Source organism: Perca fluviatilis, chromosome 5 (assembly GCF_010015445.1).
Source record: "Perca fluviatilis chromosome 5, GENO_Pfluv_1.0, whole genome shotgun sequence".
Classification (NCBI taxonomy): Eukaryota; Metazoa; Chordata; class Actinopteri; order Perciformes; family Percidae; genus Perca; species Perca fluviatilis.
The window spans coordinates 8194771-8213863 of NC_053116.1; the positions used below are offsets into that span (position 1 = coordinate 8194771).

A 19093-nucleotide genomic window follows, 5' to 3' on the forward strand; every position below is an offset into this window, starting at 1 on the left:
AGAAAAATAGCAGGAGGCTCCTAAATGGCTGCTGTGCTTTTGTGTGAACGTGTAAAAGCCAGACCCACGATGAAACTGATACGATCGCTTCGACCTAACAAGATGTTCCTTTTTTAGACATTCAAATGCGACTACCCTTGCGGTGAGCCTCAGCCAAGGATCTGCTGAAGTAAAAGTCCTGCATTCAAAATGTTACTATTAGCATCAAAATATACTTACAGTACAGAAAGTAAAAGTACAAATTATTCAGAATGTCCCATTTCAGAATATATCATATTGCTGTATTATACTTATTGACGCATTAATGTGTATGTTTGTCACTTGGTGGGGCTTATTTAAAAAAAAACAACTATATATACTTTACTAGCTGGTGTCAATAAAGTCTTATCTTAATCCATAATATGACATCATAATGTATTTGTTGATTATATTTTGTATTGTTAAACTGAATCTGTAACGTATTAAATAGGTATCAAGTACAAGTAAATGTGGAGGAGGAAATTATTTCTTTTTGCCGTGCGGTGAAGTAGAAGTATAAAGAAGCAGAAAATTGAAACACCTCAAAAAGTACCTCAAAATTGCACTTAAGTACAGTACTTGAGTAAATGTACAGTTACATGGCTATCAGTTATGATCAGTTATACTTGCTGTTTTTCTTCAGTAAGTAAATTGTAATGTTAATGTCATACCATCTTTGCTCCAGCTGAACAATACACACACATATACACTACCGGTCAAAAGTTTGGGGTCAATTTCCATTCCACTCCATTACAGATTAGAAATCAGTTGCATTGTTTTTTTAACCAGGGCGGCAGTTTTCAGATGACATTATGTGCTTACATAATTGCAAAAGGGTCCTTCAATATTTTCTCAGTTAGCCTTTTAAAATGATATCAGATTAGTAAACAGAATGTGCCTTTGGAACGTTGGATGAATGGTTGCTGATAATGGGCAATGTAGATATTGCATTAAAGATCAGCCACTTCTTTCTACAACAGTCGAGAACCCTTTTGCAATTATGTAAGCACATAATGTCATCTGAAAACTGCTGCCCTGGTTAAAAAAAACAATGCAACTGATCTCAGCTGGTATTCTGTCTATAATGGAAATTTCTAAGTGACCCCAAACTTTTGACCGGTAGTGTATACAGGGATTAAAGTTCTCCGTCGCTAGACAGATTTCCGTCAATTTGATTTTTAGAAATGCCGTATCTGAGATCGATGCAGATCCGATGTATCACTTTTTATTTTTATTTTTGTAAAGCAAAAAATAGGCCACAAATATTAGGTCCGTTGGTCCTTTGGAGGTCGTGTGTGTGTTATATTTGTATTGACTCTGCATTTAGTGATGCATTCAAGCCAGTTGGGAAAGAAGGGCACTGACCTGGCTGGTAGAAGGAAGGGGAGAGCTCTTTGGCCACCAGTCTGGCGATGCTGGACTCACTGTTGGAGGCCTGTGCAGCCTGATCAGCCCCATCGGACTTGGCCTTTGCATGGGTCGTCCTGCAGGGGAACACACATGCGACACGATTCATAAATCACTGGTACTACAACAATCATCCAGACGTTTTATTTCCATGCTACTGTTTACTGTTACTGCATTAGTTATAATCTGAAAGAGGTCATTTCAACATGGTGCCGCTCCCTCCGTGCATCGAAAATAGCATGTGTGTTGCTATCTAACACTGTGTATTGTTTCTCATTCATCAGGCACTCTGAGAGCGCAGACCTTTGCCAAGGCAAGGCCCATTTCACTGGAGCTGTATGCATCACTCCAGTGACTTATCTCTGTCTCATGGAAATATGTGTGATGAGTCTTTAGTTACTTGCCAGCCATAACTCATTGTCCTGCTGGGGGTGATAAAAATATAATTTATTTCTGTCCCAGCCCAACAGCAGAAAGTGACACCTCCTCTCTCGATAGCTATTAATACTAAGGAGCCATATGACCAGCAGCCACGCACCCATTGAATACTGTAAACAATCCCCTTTACTGTAGTATTTTTGGTTAAACTGTTTTAAGCCATCTATTAGGTTTCCCATTCAAGGTTCATACATAAGGTCAAGATCAAAGTCAGCATACATTTAGTCTGGATGCGATGACGGTTCATTTACCGGATAGTTCCGGCGTTGCTGGAAGTTCTGCAGGATTCCCTTACCTTCCGCTTTCTATGTGTTTGTGTTCTAACCTCTGAGCTACCTAGCTAACGTTCCATGCTGAAAATGGCAAGTTTTGGAGAAAATTTGCATTGCGGAAGGCAGGCCTGCTTGGTTCTTTCGGGGAATGGTTGTAAAGATTTACAAAAATATGTTTATGGCATTTCCTCTCTAACTGGGACGTTTTGGGACCGATTGGCAGGGATTTGATATGGACAAAAATACACACGGCAATACATTGGTAAGAGCAAATGAGGTTTAACCATGCATCCAGGTAATTTACATAGCTCACGTTACTGTATCGTGTGAACAGTTAACTTCATTTAATATTGTATATGGCGTTTTCTTTTGTGGGGAGCAAATGTTCCAACTAAACACGTTCCTTCCCGAGACTATTTTACAGAGCCACCGTCTTTGCAACCGGAGATAAGCGCCGCCCAAGACGACTGTGATTGGTTTAAAGAAATGCAAACGACCCAGAGCATTTATTTCTCCTATCCAGACCTTCCTCCACAGTGCTGTGGAGATAGGTCTGGCAATGCGTGCTACTAGCATGCATTAAACACACATAAAGATATGACATAATGACATATACTGCAGAACACATAATATGAAAGTAAAACCCATGCTTTAGCAATGCATAGTATTTCACAATATTTATAGTATTGTATTCTGCCAATTTAACAACTGCATCATTAACTAATCTCCATTGTACAGTTGCTGTTTAAGCCCGACCAACCATCCCAAAACTAAAGATAATCACTTTATAATTGCACATATAAAGAAACACAGCAATCCTCACATTTGAGAAGATGAAAGTAGTGAATTTTAAAATGTATCAAAATTGATATTTGTATATATTTATTTTCTGTTGAACCACCAATCACTTCAGAGTCATGTATATCTTTTTGGTTTGGTTCAGCAGAATTGTGCCTGTTTAGCAGATATGTTTACCATGTTCACCACAGTAGTTATAGTTGTATTTTGACCTGATTGTGGCGCTAGATGAAAAGTCAGGGGATCACCAAAGTTATTACAGTTTATCCTGAGGGGGGACATTAATCTGTGTCCCACAATTCACGCCATTCCCTCAAATAGTTTGTGGCAAAACTTTCTAAACTATGGTGGCTTTCTGAGTATGGTTAACTGCTCCTCAGATCTCTGCAGGGTAAATCCAGACAGCTAGCTAGACTATCTGTCCAATCTGAGTTTTCTGTTGCACGACTAAAACAACTTTTGAACGTACACATGTTCCACCAAAACAAGTTCCTTCCCGAGGCTATTTTGCAGAAGCAGCATTATTGTGGCCGTCCCATAGCGCCGCCCAAGACGATTGTGATTGGTTTAACCATTGTGTTCTTTTCTTTTTCTGGGTTAAACGTTTTTGTCACTTTTCCAGATGTTTTTTAAGCATTTCCTGACTTCTTTGTAATTTTTTTTTCAAGTTTGTCATTTTTCGCAATGTTTTTTCCATTTTATTTCCATATAAATATTTCTGCGTCTTTTCCAATGTTTTTTGAAGCTTTTTCCATCATTTTTGTCACTTTTGTCAACGTTCTTTAATCATTTCTTTTCTCCAAATGTTATAAAATTGAATAAAACATCCAAATTCAATATAAGTGGTGGACTGATCATTTATTTTACTTGTGAAGAGCGTTGTATGGAACCATCCATCTTATTTTGTTTGACATTTTGGTTGATAGAAAACCAAATTTCTACTATAGAAATGTTTTGAAAGTGGGTCAAATTTGACCCGAGGACAATAGGAGGGTTAAAGAAATGCCAATAAACCAGAGCACCCCATCCCAGAATGCTGTGTGGACCAGCCAGACCTTCCTCCGCGGCACTGTGGAAGAAGGTCTTGCAATGCGAGACTAGGGGATCACCAAAGTCATTAGGCTTCATCTACTGGGGAACATGAATATCTGTACCAAATTGAATGGCCGCTTGTGCATTAGTTGTTGGGATATTTCAGTCCGGGACAAAATGTTGGACTAACCGGCAAACAGAGCGCTAGCGTGCGTGGCTAAAAACTCGGCATCTGAATGCGGAGAGAGTTCAAGGCTTACTGCTGCACATTAACTGAGAGAATTACTGATTGTGATTACTCTGTGGATACTTGACATACTGTAACTTTACACTGAGCTGAAAATAGCTGGTCCACTTGAAGACTCAGTGGGGAAGGTGCTTCCCATCGGAACAATTAGAGACTCCTGAGGCTCCCTGTTTGAGATAGATGAGCTCCACCTGTCCACACACAGTCAGCACCTCCGTCCTCTTCCAGGAACCTCAGAACCCTCAAATCTCACATGTTTATAATTACACTGAAATCTTTCAATAAAGAAAGAGTTATAATAACAACAGCTGCCATTTTTAGCAACGAGCTTTTCGGTACAAGGCAACGGTACAGTTTAAACCTAAATCCTACCCCACAAATACAACACATAAAAGAAACACACTTTAGGATCACACCATTTAATTTTGCCAGCTGCCTACTACTTATGAAGTATCATATGTAGTTTTAAATGTATTGAATGCATAAAAAATGTGTATTTGACAAAATCTATCATGTGACTGAAATGTGGCTCTTAATGGATGAGGTTGACGTTTGCTTCTCATTGTCAACAAATCCCATTAAACAATCCCCGAAACGTGTTAGTTTAGTTTTTCAGTACTTCCTGGCTTTCCTACCTTGTCTGACTCTCAGCTCCAAGCTCATTGGTCACAAATATATACAGTTTTCATTTTTTTTTTTTTTTTTTTTACAAAATGTTACTCAAACAGGAGGAAATGGCCTATTTTCTTATTATTTAATTCATTATTTATTTATCTTTGCTAATAACATGTAGGAATTGTGTTTATGTATATTTTCAGACATATTTTAACTTTTGGGGGGGAAAAAATGATTAAACAATAATTTGGTGCCCCCCCTGCAGTATCCAGGGGGGTCCCAGACCAGACCCAGACTGCTGAAGATCTCTGTTCTGGGCAGCAGGACGGTGTGTGTGAGATTGAGTCAGAATAAACTACAGTGTGTGTGTGTGTGTTTGTGTTCATGGTAATGAAAGAACTGGAACTGGAATCTTTGAAACTGGTAAAGTGAGGACTAATGTAAAATGTAGATGTGTTTAAGTTTTGGGGGGTTAAATTATGGAATGAACTTAATGATGAGCTGAAAATGAGTATGTCTCTGTTAAGTTTCAAAAAAGTTTTAAAGTGCTCATATTATGCTTTTTTGCTTTTCCCCTTTCCTTTATTGTGTTATATATCTTTTTTGTGCATGTTATAGGTTTACAAAGTGAAAAAGCAACAGAAAACACTGTTCACAAACTGCTCCAAACAGCTCTATTTTAGTCCAGCCTTTACTTCAGAGACAAACGTGGTCACTTTGTTACACACATTATAATGCTCGCCTAGCTGCTAGCGTGGCACACCTTCATACTCTTATGTAGTAGTAGCTAAACCAGAGAGCTCAACACACAGAGTGAAAAGAGGAGCTGCAGCAATGTGCAGTACAACAAAAAATTTTGAAAATTAAACCATGCAACCTATTCTGGTACAACCTCTAAATACAATTATGAACCTGAAAATTAGTATAATATGAGCACTTTAAAATCTAAAATAATTAAGGGTCATGAAGTAATTTGATTAAGATGTAAAATCACTAGGATTGTACTCAAGTATTTAGTTTCATTTGGTTTTGTTAGTTTTCTGGCTGATTCTATGGGGATTATAGGATAGGCAAAAACAAGCCTTGGCTTCAGCCTATTCCTTTTTTGGTTAATTACGGTGGCAAATTGTGGGAAATAATTGTTTCTTTCATGTACGTTAACCGAAATAAAATGATTCATCATCATCATCATCAACATGTCACCCAAGTTGGGTTGGCGACAGTGTGGCTCAGTGATGTGTTTGATAGATTTTGGACAAAAATTTAGTTCTAAGTACAGTTTTAGGTGCTTGCATTTCAATTGAGTGTTTTCATTTTACAGTGTTACTTACTATTAATACTCCACTACGTTTGAGAGGCAAATATTGTACTTTTTCCGCCACTACATTTATTTGACGGGTCCTTTCAAAATATATGATGTATGTATAACGACCCAATACAAAGTACTTAAAATGAGCTCCACCTTGATGCCATTCATTTACTGCATCAATAATAACAATAATCCAACTATATTCTTGTAAGACTCTGAAAGAGGCCATTTCGCATAGTGAGGAATTAAATTTTTGATACCTAGTATTTTGAAGATAATACCTCTGTCTTTAAATTAAGGATTTGACTTGATTGACGTGATCTATAAGGTCTCACAGCCGACAGTGGACATCAGAGCAGAAACCCAGACATGCGGGGGAAGGAGCTGCCTGCAGCGCTCACAGGCAGGATTGTGTCGAGGGCGAGGCACAGATCTGGGGAAGGCTACACGAACAAGAGCTCAGTGGCCTCTGTAATTCCTAAATGGAGGCTGCTACGCCGCCTCTCACAACCCACAGTGTGTGTTTGTGGCAATCAATGCCTCTCAGCACCATACATGAGCAGAAACCTCAGACTTGAGTAGTGCTAACGTCACGTGTCCTTGAGAGTGGAGTAAGAGCTCACCCCTGCATTGCATTGCAGAGGAAAAACAGATTCAACCCCTAAATAACCAGACAAGTTATCCAAATATAGTACAGTAAACGCATCATTGATTGAAAACGACCAGTGCCTAGAGCTGTAACAATTCCAAATGTTGCTGTGCAATTAATTGTCTCAGAAATAATTGCCATTAACAATATAATTGTCTCTTTCAGTCAAATTCAAACATATTTATTTATTTATTACTTTTTAAAACAAGTTTTTTTTATTCAAGTTTTGAATAAATTCCAGGATTAATATTTTGGTTATATCACTGTCATGTGACCCGGATGATGTAATAGCACAAAGACACAGCCTTTAAAGTAAACAGCGCCTCTTTATCATCATAAAACAGTTTTTCTAACTGTATATCCTCCTTGATATTTTTGTTGCTATGAACGAGAGTAGGGTCAAGTGCCAACAACTAACAAATTAATAAAAATACAAAGTCCAGTCAATAATAATATAATCACTTATATAATTACAATTTGGCATATCTAAACAAAATCAACAATCACCAGTCACACGCCTTAAGACCTTAGCTAATGTGAGCGATTAATTGCTGTTAGACAAAGAAACCGCGATTATGAAAAGAAACTGACAATTAAACAATTGTGCAATAATTGTCACAGGCCTACCAGTGCCGCCAGAAATCAAAGATCAGCTGAGTTTCCTTAAATTTGTAGAGAGCTAGAAGTGCACTAACATATCCATCACTGTGGTCAAAGTTGCTAAAATTGGTTAGCATTAGTGCTAATAGCGCTGGTGGGTGGCAGAGCTAATATGGGGATTGTTTTGACTGATGATTCCCACCTGAACACAAAAGCTATTGCTCAGCTGCTTATTTTCAGCTGTAAGACCATATGCTCTGGTATATCACTCAGCCACTGTATATAGCACTGCTTCGCCTTCTGAGAATATAGTTCCCAGTATGTATACGGTTAGAAGATGGCTGTGTCTCATGCGACCTTGTTATATTTGTACACGCTGTGTAATGTAAACAGTTGGCGTTATTTTATCACTTATTGGGAGCAGTAGGCTAGTTGGAACCGGTTACCTCCAGGATCTGTGCTAGGCTTAGCTAGCGGTGGAGCCGTCGGACAGAGTTACGACACGCACGGAGATGAGAAGGGTATGGATGGACCAGTGATGCCACGTAACGCGTTACTTGTAACGCGTTACTCTAATCTGACCACTTTTTTCAGTAACGAGTAATCTAACGCGTTACTATTTCCAAACCAGTAATCAGATTAAAGTTACTTAACCAAGTCACTGTGCGTTACTATTTTTGTCATTTTCCTTAGTAAAAATATATATTTTTGCTTTCTTCTTGCGTCTCGGGGAGTGAAGTCAATGCGACAAGTCACGTTTTCAGCATGAGGACAGGTCACGCGTTTTCAGCATGAGGACAGGTCACGTTTTCAGCATGAGGACAGGTCACGTTTTCAGCATGAGGACAGGTCACACGTTTTCAGCATGAGGACAGGTCACGTTTTTCAGCATGAGGACGGGTACCGTTTTCAGCATGAGGACAGGTCACGTTTTCAGCATGAGGACAGGTCACGTTTTTCAGCATGAGGACAGGTCACGCGTTTTCAGCATGAGGACAGGTCACGCAGTTTGAGGACAGGTCACGTTTTCAGCATGAGGACAGGTCACGTTTTTGCATGAGGACAGGTCACGTTTTGAGGACAGGTCACGTTTTCAGCATGAGGACAGGTCTCGTTTTCAGCATGAGGACAGGTCACGTTTTCAGCATGAGGACAGGTCACGTTTTCAGCATGAGGACAGGTCACGTTTTCAGCATGAGGACAGGTCACGTTTTCAGCATGAGGACAGGTCACGTTTTCAGCATGAGGACAGGTCACGTTTTCAGCATGAGGACAGGTCACGTTTTCAGCATGAGGACAGGTCACGTTTTCAGCATGAGGACAGGTCACGTGTACCACGGAGCGACACAAACGTAAACAACAATGGAGGGAGGAGAGAGATGCGCGTTTTCTAGCTGGAAATCCAGTCACTATTTAGAGTTTGTGTCAGCTAAAGACGGCAGTATTAAGGTTGGTTGTTCACTCTGTGCTGGTGCCGACAAAGTGCTATCTAGCTACAAAAACACTACGTCAAATTTGAAGAAACATTTGGAGTCGCAGCACTGCAGTCAAACTTACAGAGCAAGTCCCAGCAGGTGGTGCGAAGCAGAGAGAAGGAGGTCCCCCCACCACCCAAACAGCAAAAGCTGGACTTCGGTGCAAAACCAGTAAGTGGGGGAGAGTTGAAGAAGTTGGTCGGGCAGTATGTTGTAGGGAAATGCTGCCCTTAAACACGGTTGACTCGCTCTCTTTCGTGCCGTAATAAACCAGATCCTACTACTGGCAATGCCGAGCTGCCTCACAGTAAACCGGTTGTCATTTTTATGTTGAGGCTGTGGGGGTGTTGTCGGCAGTTGCTGAATGTAACTAATAAAGTAACTTGTAATCTAACTTCGTCACTTTTAAAATCAAGTAACTAAATTACTTTAAAATCAAGTAATCTTTTGTGTTCCTTCAAAAAAAACAAAAACTATTCCTATTTATTGAATACAAAAGTACACACAGGCCTTTTAGAACATGACATCAGTTCAATTCGTGGCAGTAGAACTAAGAAAACCGGCAGAAATACAGATACGTTCAAATAAATAAACATTTCTATGGAGTCAGCCAGTTATAAAGCTATTAATATGACAGAGCTTTCACCATGGCAGCCGCCTCCCTCTGGAACCCCCTACCCATACACACCCGTGACTGTACTGACCCATTCAGATCACTTATCAAAGCCTACCTCTTTAGATTGGCCTTCACCATTACATAATATTACATTTCACTATTTTCACTATTCACATTTCATTATTGTTTCACTTGCTAGGCTTGTTTTGTATGTGTCGGTTTTATTGCTTCACTTGCTTTTAATGTGCTTAATGTAGTGGTTTTAAGTGTCTTTGAGTACTTTAAAAAGCGCTATATACATAAAATATATTATTATTATTAGAGGCAGGGTTGGTAACTATTTCCAATATACACTTTTGTATATCATGTTTGAAATTGTCTTTACACCCTGACAGCAATAAATAAGTGATAGTCTCCGAAAAAGGAGTGAAAAGGATTGGTCGTCTGTAGCTGCTGTAATCCTGTGAAACGCCCACCAATCACTGCCTCGCGGTCCACTTTAAAAGAACCAATGAAATGGCTCCTTGCCCCGAGGAGACGGATTTCAGAACGGGAGCTTTTAGTTTGCTAAAAAAAACGGCTTTGTTTTGGTAGCCGCGGTTTTAGCGATAAACGATAAAACACAATCCTGTTAAAAATGAAGAAATACAATCTGTAGAATAAACCTGCATTACCTGATTTTTTTTATTTTTAAGTCTAGTCTATGTTCTTTAGTTTTAGGGAGCAGACAGAGGAAGTAGTGGTGCTCTCTTGAGATGCACTCCGGAAATACACCAGAACAGTAGAACAAAATTAGCCAGTCTGGCCCTTTAAGTTGTATAACTGCTGCAGTGTGTGCTGCTCCTCCAGTGCTTCTCTGCAACCAAACGTGACATTTGACACTGTGACCTAAATACCCTTTATGCTTGTAGGGCTGCATTAAGGAGACACTTGTTGTACTCTGAGGAGTGACGAGACGTCAGCTGTAGGAAGAAACCTGCCTTCGACACCCAAAGCTACGAACAATCGTACGCCTTAAATCTTCATTTAGAGCCGGTGGAAAGTGTTCGAATAGGTCCTGCTGTTTTGTAACCATTTGTTTTTTGTCACGCTGCAGTTGCCCCGAAGGCTGCTGATGGCAAGAGATATTCTGGCATTCTGGCATGTGCCACTTTATCTTTGTGTGTGTGTGTGTGTGTGTGTGTGTGTGTGTCTGTGTCAAAGACCAATTTGGTGTCTATAAAAAGACGACTAAATGTTACAGACTAATCAAATAACTTTGTCAAAATACACGTACATTAAGAGATAATTGCAACCTCATTATTGCCACATTGCTAAGAGGTCACCTAAATAAATACCTCAGTGGTTGAAGAAGTTATTTTTACTTAAAGTACCTAAGTACTTAAATACCACAGTGTAGAAATACTCTGTTACTGGTAAAGGTCCCAAACTCAAAGTGTATTAACATCAAAATGTACAGTAGTGCACTGTACATACTACAAAAGTACAAAAAGTAAGTGCTCATTTTGCAGAATGGCCCATTTCAGATACTTGGGGTGAATGGGAAAGTGTGTCCAAACTTTTGACTGGTACTGTATATTGTAGTATTGCATTATAATTATTAATGAATGAATGTTTACATCACTTTAATGGTGCAGATGGTTAAGGTAGGGCCTATTTTTATTACCATATACTGTATATATACTGTTGCACAGCTAGAAGGAAGGCATCATCATTAATTTGTTGATTATATGTTGTATTTGTACTGAGAAGTAACTAAAGTCACTTGTAATACATGTAGTGGAGTAGAAAGTACAATATTTAAATTGTAGTGGAGTTGAAGTATAAAGTAGCATAAAATGCAAAAAAAAAAAAAAAAACTCCAGTAAAGTAAGTACTTCAAAAGTGTACTTGAGTACAGTACTTGACTAAATGCTTAATTACTTTGCATCACTGGAATAGCTACAGAGATGTTATCAATAGTCCTCAGCTGAGGTTAGATATGAACTTTATTTACAATTGTTACACGTTACAAAATGCTCACATCAGCAGTACAGTATGTAACCCAAGCCGCAGAACTAAAGCTAGGTGTGGTACATATATACGCTAAGCCTTTATACCCGAGCACTTGCTTATGAGCTGTGTCATATTTATATCCGTGGAACCATTTGACACCACTGCTGACGCAAGATGGCCCCAGATCTGTGATCTCTAAGCGTTGCCGGCGAGCAGTGGAGCTAAAGCGTACAGTGGGCGATAGAAACTAAATCAGCAAGCTGACTGCTGTTTTCAAGCACAGCTGTGCACCATTTGAACGAGCACTGAAATGGCTAAAACAGGACAAGAGTGAGTAAAGTAATAGGTAATAAGGTATGCAGACAAACATACGGAGCCGCTGCGATTCGGCTTAAGAAAACAGTCTGGGTGTTGTGTCTGTGACTAGGCAGGAAAGATGGGGTTTGGGCGCAGGGGGGAGGGGGATAATCAGCTGTTGCATTCCCCTGCGATTGTGATACAGCAAGAGTGTGCCTGCCCATATTTAGTCAGGGCTCGTCTGTGACCACAGGGCCCCTGTCTGTGTGTGCGTCATTTACACCCTGTCCTGCCACACAGGTCCTCCGTAAGACAGCCCACGCAACACAGCAGTGTCCACAGAGCGTCTGAAATACTAGTGAACGTACAGCTAACCTGACTTGAAGAGGCCAGGTCTGGCATCCCATGCAGTGCGCAGGTTGTACGTGTATTTTTAACCGTCCACTTCGTTGCCAAAGGATCATGGAGTGAGGAAACCACTGCCAGGAACAGTTGTGTCATGTCTCCACTGCTTGTATAATAAACAGATTTCAATGCAGGAGCACTCAAGATGGCTGTTGTTTAGTTTGTGTGGAGGCAAAAGTATGCAGATCCTTAACTTAAATAGAAAATACAACAATGTTAACACACTTCATTGCAAGTCAAAGGGCTGCATTCAAAAATACAATGAAAGAACTAAGAGTATTATCGGCAAAATGTACACAAAGTATCAAAAGTAAAAGTGCTCTTTCTGCAGAAAAAGCCTCCTGAGACTTATTAGATTGTTGCTTTAATGTGTAAGCAGCATTTTAAAGTGACTATATGTATCTTTTTAATGTTTCTAAAGCTTTGTCATTTTTCATACAATGGTCTTAAATGACCTGTAACAGCAAACGAGACTAACTGTGAAAAGAACGCTATTTTTTATATGGTTTTTAATAAGGCATCTGCACGGGTCCGATTTTTCCCGCAAAGTCACAGAATGGTTTTTGGCAGGTAGACGGCGCTACAGTAACACATTCTGATGAGTCACAGATTTCAGATAAAAGGGAAAAGGAAAGACAACGATAACGTGAGTCACACTCCGTCGGGCTTTAACAGATGGAGACAATTATGGGATTGTGAATGATTCAAAAACGTCCCAGAATTGGCCATTGGGTATGTAATATGTCTATTTCATTCATAAAATAACTTTACAGTGCGCGATGTGGTTGTACGTCAGTAGCCGACATTAAATGACGTCCCCCTTTCATTTAGCGTTGCCGTTTTCCTTTTACTCTGTGTTTGTGTATTTTCTGTTCCCTTGTCCCCCTGTAATTGTGTAAAGCGTCTTAAAGTATTTTAAATAATAAAACAATTATTTTAAATGTAATGTCTCTTTGGTGGATCTGCAAAAAAAAAACTCTCAGATTTATCAAACATGGCAAGCGCCAACAAGCCGAAAAGATTAAGAACCACTGGTTAGGTATATAAAACAAACGTAGACTTTTGTAAACTTTTGTATGTAAAATTGTAATCTGAAAAGTAACTCCAGCTGATTAAAGGTGCTGTAGGTAGGATTGTGAAGATCCAGGACTTAGCCAAAAAATTTGAACATCGACAACTTCTCAGTCCCTCCCCCCTTTCTGCTAAAGCCCAAAACAGTCTCCTAAGCCCCTCCCCCCTACAAGGGAGAATTAATGCATGTGCATGAGCAGTGATTGACACGCAGTTAGACATCCCCGCCCCCCCTGGCCCTGATTGGTGCATCTGAACAGGGAGCGGTGGATTTTTGCAAATCGAACTACAGGCTGTAGGTGGTGCCAGAGGAGCCGGATTTTGTTTTTAAACTACCTGCTTCATGTAGTTCTACTGGAACATAGGGTCAGTTTCAGAAAATATGACAGAAAGTTAGTTTTATAAGTCTTACCTACTGCACCTTTAATGTAGTGGAGTTTAAAGTACATTATTTCCTTCTGAAATGTAGCGGAAAAGTATAAAAATGTACCTCGACGTAAGAGCGGTACTTGAGTAAAAATACTAAGTTACATCCCATCACTGGTCTTCCAGTCATTTGGAGTCTTACACAGTAAATATATATTTCCTATGAGGTCATGTTGTTTTTTTTAAGGCCACCGAGGTGTTTCTGAAAGCAGTCTTACATAAATACTGAGCTTCCACTCTCAGCTCCATCCAGGCGCCTGCGGATGTGCTGTAGGTGAGCTTAAAGCTCCGATGCGGCGACGAACACCGGCCCATAACTCTTATAGACTGCTTATCCTTGGGAGTACAATATTTAGATTTCAATCTGCTGGGACAGGGGTCTGCAGTCCATCAGTGGGAGTCTCACTGCTGTAAACACTGAGCTTATTTCAGGTGCTGAAGACCACTGTGGACAAAAGCGGCACCGCCTTGTACGGTCACAGACAAACTGGAGGTAGCCGTGCACACGTACGGACAATCAACCACATAAGAAAAAACATGTTTCCCTACAGTTGGATTCACTGATTTCATATGAACTGATTTCAGAATGCACTGTGATTAGAAAGAGGTTTAGATACTCTCATTTTCCATTTCTCCGTTAGACAGGTACTGTAATGGTGGCTCTTCAACACATCACACTGATATATGCTCATGGAACTGGTCTGTCACTAAGTTAAAGGAATAGTTTGACATTTTGGGAAATGAGCTTTTTTTTTTGCTGAGAATGACTTTGTAGATGAGAAGATCGATAGACTTACCTCTCGTTTGAGAGTCACAAACGAGATATAATTTAATTATTGAGCTTTAGAGGTGCTGGCAGACAGATTTTGTTACATGTAACTTTTATTCTTGTATATCACCTGTCTTATTCTATTTTAGCTGTTTTTTATGTTCTCTTTAAGAGATGTTTTTAATTGTTTTCAACTGCTCTTTAATGTTTTATGTAACACACTTTGAATTGTCCTGTTGTTGTAATGCTCAAATAAAGCTGCCTTGCCTTGCTTTTGGACAGTCTTGCAGTTTCCCCCTTTTTCCAGTCTTTATGCTAAGCTAAGCTATCTGTCTCCTGGCTGTAGCTTCACATTGCATGGACAGATATGAGTATGGTCTTCTCACCAAACTCTCGACATTTTACCTCGCAGAACATGGGAGTTGCTGGTCTATCGCCTGGTCTAATGTTGATGTCTTAGAAGAGTTAATGAAGAACTTGTATTGCAGGTGAATTCTCTGTTTGCTACAAGCTGGGCTCACCAAATATTACTATTACTAATATAACCACCATCTTTACATCCACAAAGGTGAAGATGAAATCAGATATTTTAACATTCATGGCTGAAACTTGAGACAGTTCTGCTTTTAAAGTTAGTCCAGTCTCGGTTGTTGAAAAGTCATTCAGTATACCAGTTCAGAGGGCGAAAAGTCTGTTCAAATGGTGCAATCATTGCAAATGAACTATTTACATTACATCAATTATGGAAAACCATGCTGTGCTTAAAGGACAATTCCTGCGCAAAATGACCCTAGGGGTTAATAACACATTGGTACCGAGTCAACAGTTCTCTGGGATATGTTTTGCATGCTAATCGAATGTGACCAGTTTTATCGCAAACTGCTAATTAGCTTATAACGCTAGTCATCGGGGCATGCGAAAGTAAAAAGAAATCACTATTTCTATATCACTAACAAGGCTCAAAATAGCACCACACTTCCACGGTAGCTTAATGAGGGTCCCTATATGCAAACCAAAGCATTGAGAACTTTGTAAGTGTACAGACAGTTTATTAAAAAGATAGTTTATAAAGACAGTCATCTTGGGAAAACAGCCATGACCAGTCGAACGACGAACGCTGTGCTTGAGCTATGTTACTGGTTACACGGCGTTCATCGTTCGACTGGTCGTGACTGTTTTCCGAAGATGGCGCCTGCCTGTATACCGTCTTTATAAACTTTTTCTTATAATCTTTTTAATAAACTGTTGTAATGGCGAATTTTATTATTTTAATGATTGTTTTAATATTCTACAAGATTATTAATTGTGTTCATGTGTAGATTCAAAAGGCTCCAAGTGAAACAGCTGGCAACCGTGAACTTTGAGTCTAGCTGAAGCTATTTCTTGTTGAGAAGACCTCAGTCTCTCATACTGTTTACTTGTAGCAGATAAAGTGAAGAAGGCCATAAACTGTCTGAACCGTGTCTCCTTCTGTCTCCTGAGATAAACTGTTGTTTAGGCTAATGTTAAGAACAGGAGCAGAGGGGAAGGTGATACAATGGTGTGACTGTTAATGATGTCCTTTTTCAACTATGGCCATGCTAAAAGATAAATTAAGAGGGGTGGCTTAACGGAGGTTTTCACTATATGATGTTTTGACATTTAGGTTTCTAGTTAGGAAGGCTTTTTCAGACGTGCTGATTGTACCTGTGAAATTGTGCTTCTCTATATTTGCAAATATAATAAATACTCAAAGACCAAACTTTGGTTTAATTCTCAAATAGTCTTTAATTCGTCTCATCTTGTGTTCATTGATACACGACCCTGCTGCTGACGAGAAAAACTTCCTCTACACTGTCTGTACACTTACAGAGTTCTCAATGCTTGTGTTTACATGTAGGGACCCTCATTATGCTACCGTGGAAGTGTGGTGCTATTTTGAGCCTTGTTAGTGGTATAGAAATAGTGATTTCTTTTTACTTTACCCGTGCCCCGACGACTAGCGTTATAAGCTAATTAGCGGTTTGCGCTAAAACTGGTCACATTCGATTAGCATGAAAACAGATCCCAGAGGACAGTCGACTCGGTACACGTGTTATTAACCCCTAGGGTCATTTTGCGCCGGATTTGTCCTTTAATGCGCTCTGAGGCTGACTGGGACAGACTGTAACTATAATTCAACCACATGTGCAGCCGTAGTCTAAGCCAGTGGTTTCCAAACTTTTTCACTTCAAGGACCCCTAAACTGGCACAAATTAGACCACTGACCACCATCTGATAGGATTTTTGCTTTTAGATGTTTTATTACAGAAAAAGTATGAAAGCCATGACCCAAAGAGTCATACATTCTGTCTTTGTGTTACTTATGGAGGGAATTGTAGCAAAAATAAATCATTACTCTTTGTGCTGGGGACCCCCTGGGTGTCCCTGGACCCAAATTTGAAAACCACTGACATGAGCAATAATCGCATCCCCAGCCAGACAGAGCAGCTGCAGCCTTTTGTGTCACATCATCTCTCCTTTCTGTAGTATCTGCAGAGTGTCCCCCTAAACTAGCAGTGTATTAGAACTGAACTGGACCATCACACTGACACTGATAAACAAGAAACCCCAAAAATCAGGAGACTCCTCACCTGGAAGCAGCGATCTCTGCCTTCTGCTTGCCGATGGCTGCAGCCCTCTGAGCGCCCTCCACCGCCCGCTCCACCTTCTGCTTGATCTTGGTTCCCTTCAGCTGGATCACCCTCTTCTTCATGGCCTTCACCAACAAGTTGTTCATGTACTTGCCCTCCTCCTTCCCTCCCTCGGCGAAGGTGGTGCAGCCGTAGCCGTGTCTCTGGTTGTTCAGCCACTCACCCTCGTACTTCAGCCCGCTGGACCTCTCGCTTATTCCATATCCTGAGCGCTTGTCGTTCTTCCACTCGCCCATGTAGACCTCTGTGGTGGTGGCGTCAATGTCGGCCTCCACCGGGGGGAAATCCTCGGCTCCGGCCAGGCTCTCGTCCCCGATGCTGATGGTGGAGTTGGTGTCGCTGGCGTTGGAGCTGAGAGCCGACTCCGTCCTCAGGAAGCTGATCTTGCTCTTCTGGCTGGACAGCGAGGTACTGGAGTCGGACTTCTTTAGCTTACCCAGCAGGGAGCTCCTGTTAAACAGGCCTTTCTTTTTGGGTTTCACAGCCTCTGGGTCCACCTGTAGAGTGAGGGCGAAGCCTCCGCGGGACGGTCCCAACTGGGTAGGGGTGGCGACGGGTGTCTCCTCACCTGAGGCGTTGGTGGTGGTGATCATGGGGACGTCTTGCTGCAAGACGGTGCCGTTGCTGTGCTCGCTGCGAAGGGAGGTCAGGGAGGTACGAAGAGGGGAGCGGACGACTGCTGCCATGCCGTAAGGGACGCTCTGCCGGACCCCATAGCCGTGCCGCATCCCACCTGTGAACTGACCCTGGAAGGTACCTAGAAACATCAGAAAACAGGGAGTTATTCCTTTTTTAACTGCACCACAGACCAAACATCAGAGGCTACTGTTTACATGCTAGCAGCATAGCTCTAGGGATGGCTATATCAGTCTGTCAGTTGGTTTGTCCACCACTTTGGTCCAACTGAAATATCTCAACAACTGTTTGATGGATTGCCATGACATTTGGTATAGACATTCCCTGAACCTAGCGGATGGATCCTACTGATTTTGATGACCCCCCTGACTTTTCCTCTAGCACCACCAGCAGGTCAACTTTCACTTATCTCATGAAATATCTTAACATCCACTGGATGGTTTGGCAGCACATTTTGTACAGACATTCATGGTTTCTAGATAGCAAATCCTACTGTATTTTATGATTCTCTGACTTTTCATCTCGCGCCATCATCAGATAAAAGTTTTTATTTGTCTAATACTTACCTGCAAAACTAACGACATTCCCATCAGCATCAACTGTCCTCTGTGTTTGGTTCTAATTAGCAAATGTTAGCATGCTAACACGCTAAATTAAGATGGTGAACCTGGTAAACATTATACCTGCTTAATACTAGCATGTAAGCATTGCCATTGTGAGCATGCTAGCATTTAGACTACATCCTCCCAGAGCTGCTAGCATGGCTGCAGACTTTGAAACATGGCCGGGAGCAAAAATACTTCACTTCATATAAAAGTACCCGTCCTTTTATTTCTGCCAGAATGTCCTGGATATCTTTAGTGTGAAACGTTCATTAATGCTGTGACTGACAAGTCATCTTGAGGTCTGGTCTCATGCTAAAATTGACATGAGTGTGGATTATAATGACAGCTAGGCCTCAGCTCAGCCCGCGAGGCCAGGAGGGCATGGGGGGTTGCGGGCTATTATTACAGCCTGACATCTGGTGCTATCACATCCCCCACTGCAGCTTCCACCAGAATGGCTTTAAAGCTGATGAGTCAGCTGTTACGGAGAGGGGAACCACTTCTATTGTACAAGCAGCGATCACAGCAAATCGTTTTATTTAAACCCGTTTAGTTTTCTGTAAACAGTGCAGTGGATCAGCGAGTGTCTAAGGATTCAAAACTTCACTTCCAATGCTCAGGGTTGTCTGTAACCTTTCATTTTTAGCTAACCTAATCCGGTCTGTTAACACAAAATGATGTATGATCAGTGGTGGAAAGAAAAGACGTTCATTAACACAAGTACTTTGTTTAAAGAACAGT

The 19093-nt window shown here is 40.8% G+C and overlaps 1 protein-coding gene across 1 annotated transcript in view; it reads right to left on the minus strand.

The window, feature by feature from the left end:
- Positions 1–19093, minus strand: part of jph2 (junctophilin 2) — a 29814-nt gene that overhangs the window by 6703 nt on the left and 4018 nt on the right. The window contains exons 2-3 of the mRNA XM_039800409.1: positions 17052–17868; positions 1384–1502 (exon numbers count right to left, since the gene is read on the minus strand). Coding sequence (XP_039656343.1) covers positions 1384–1502; positions 17052–17868 — 936 coding nt within the window. The remainder of the gene's footprint in view (positions 1–1383; positions 1503–17051; positions 17869–19093) is intronic.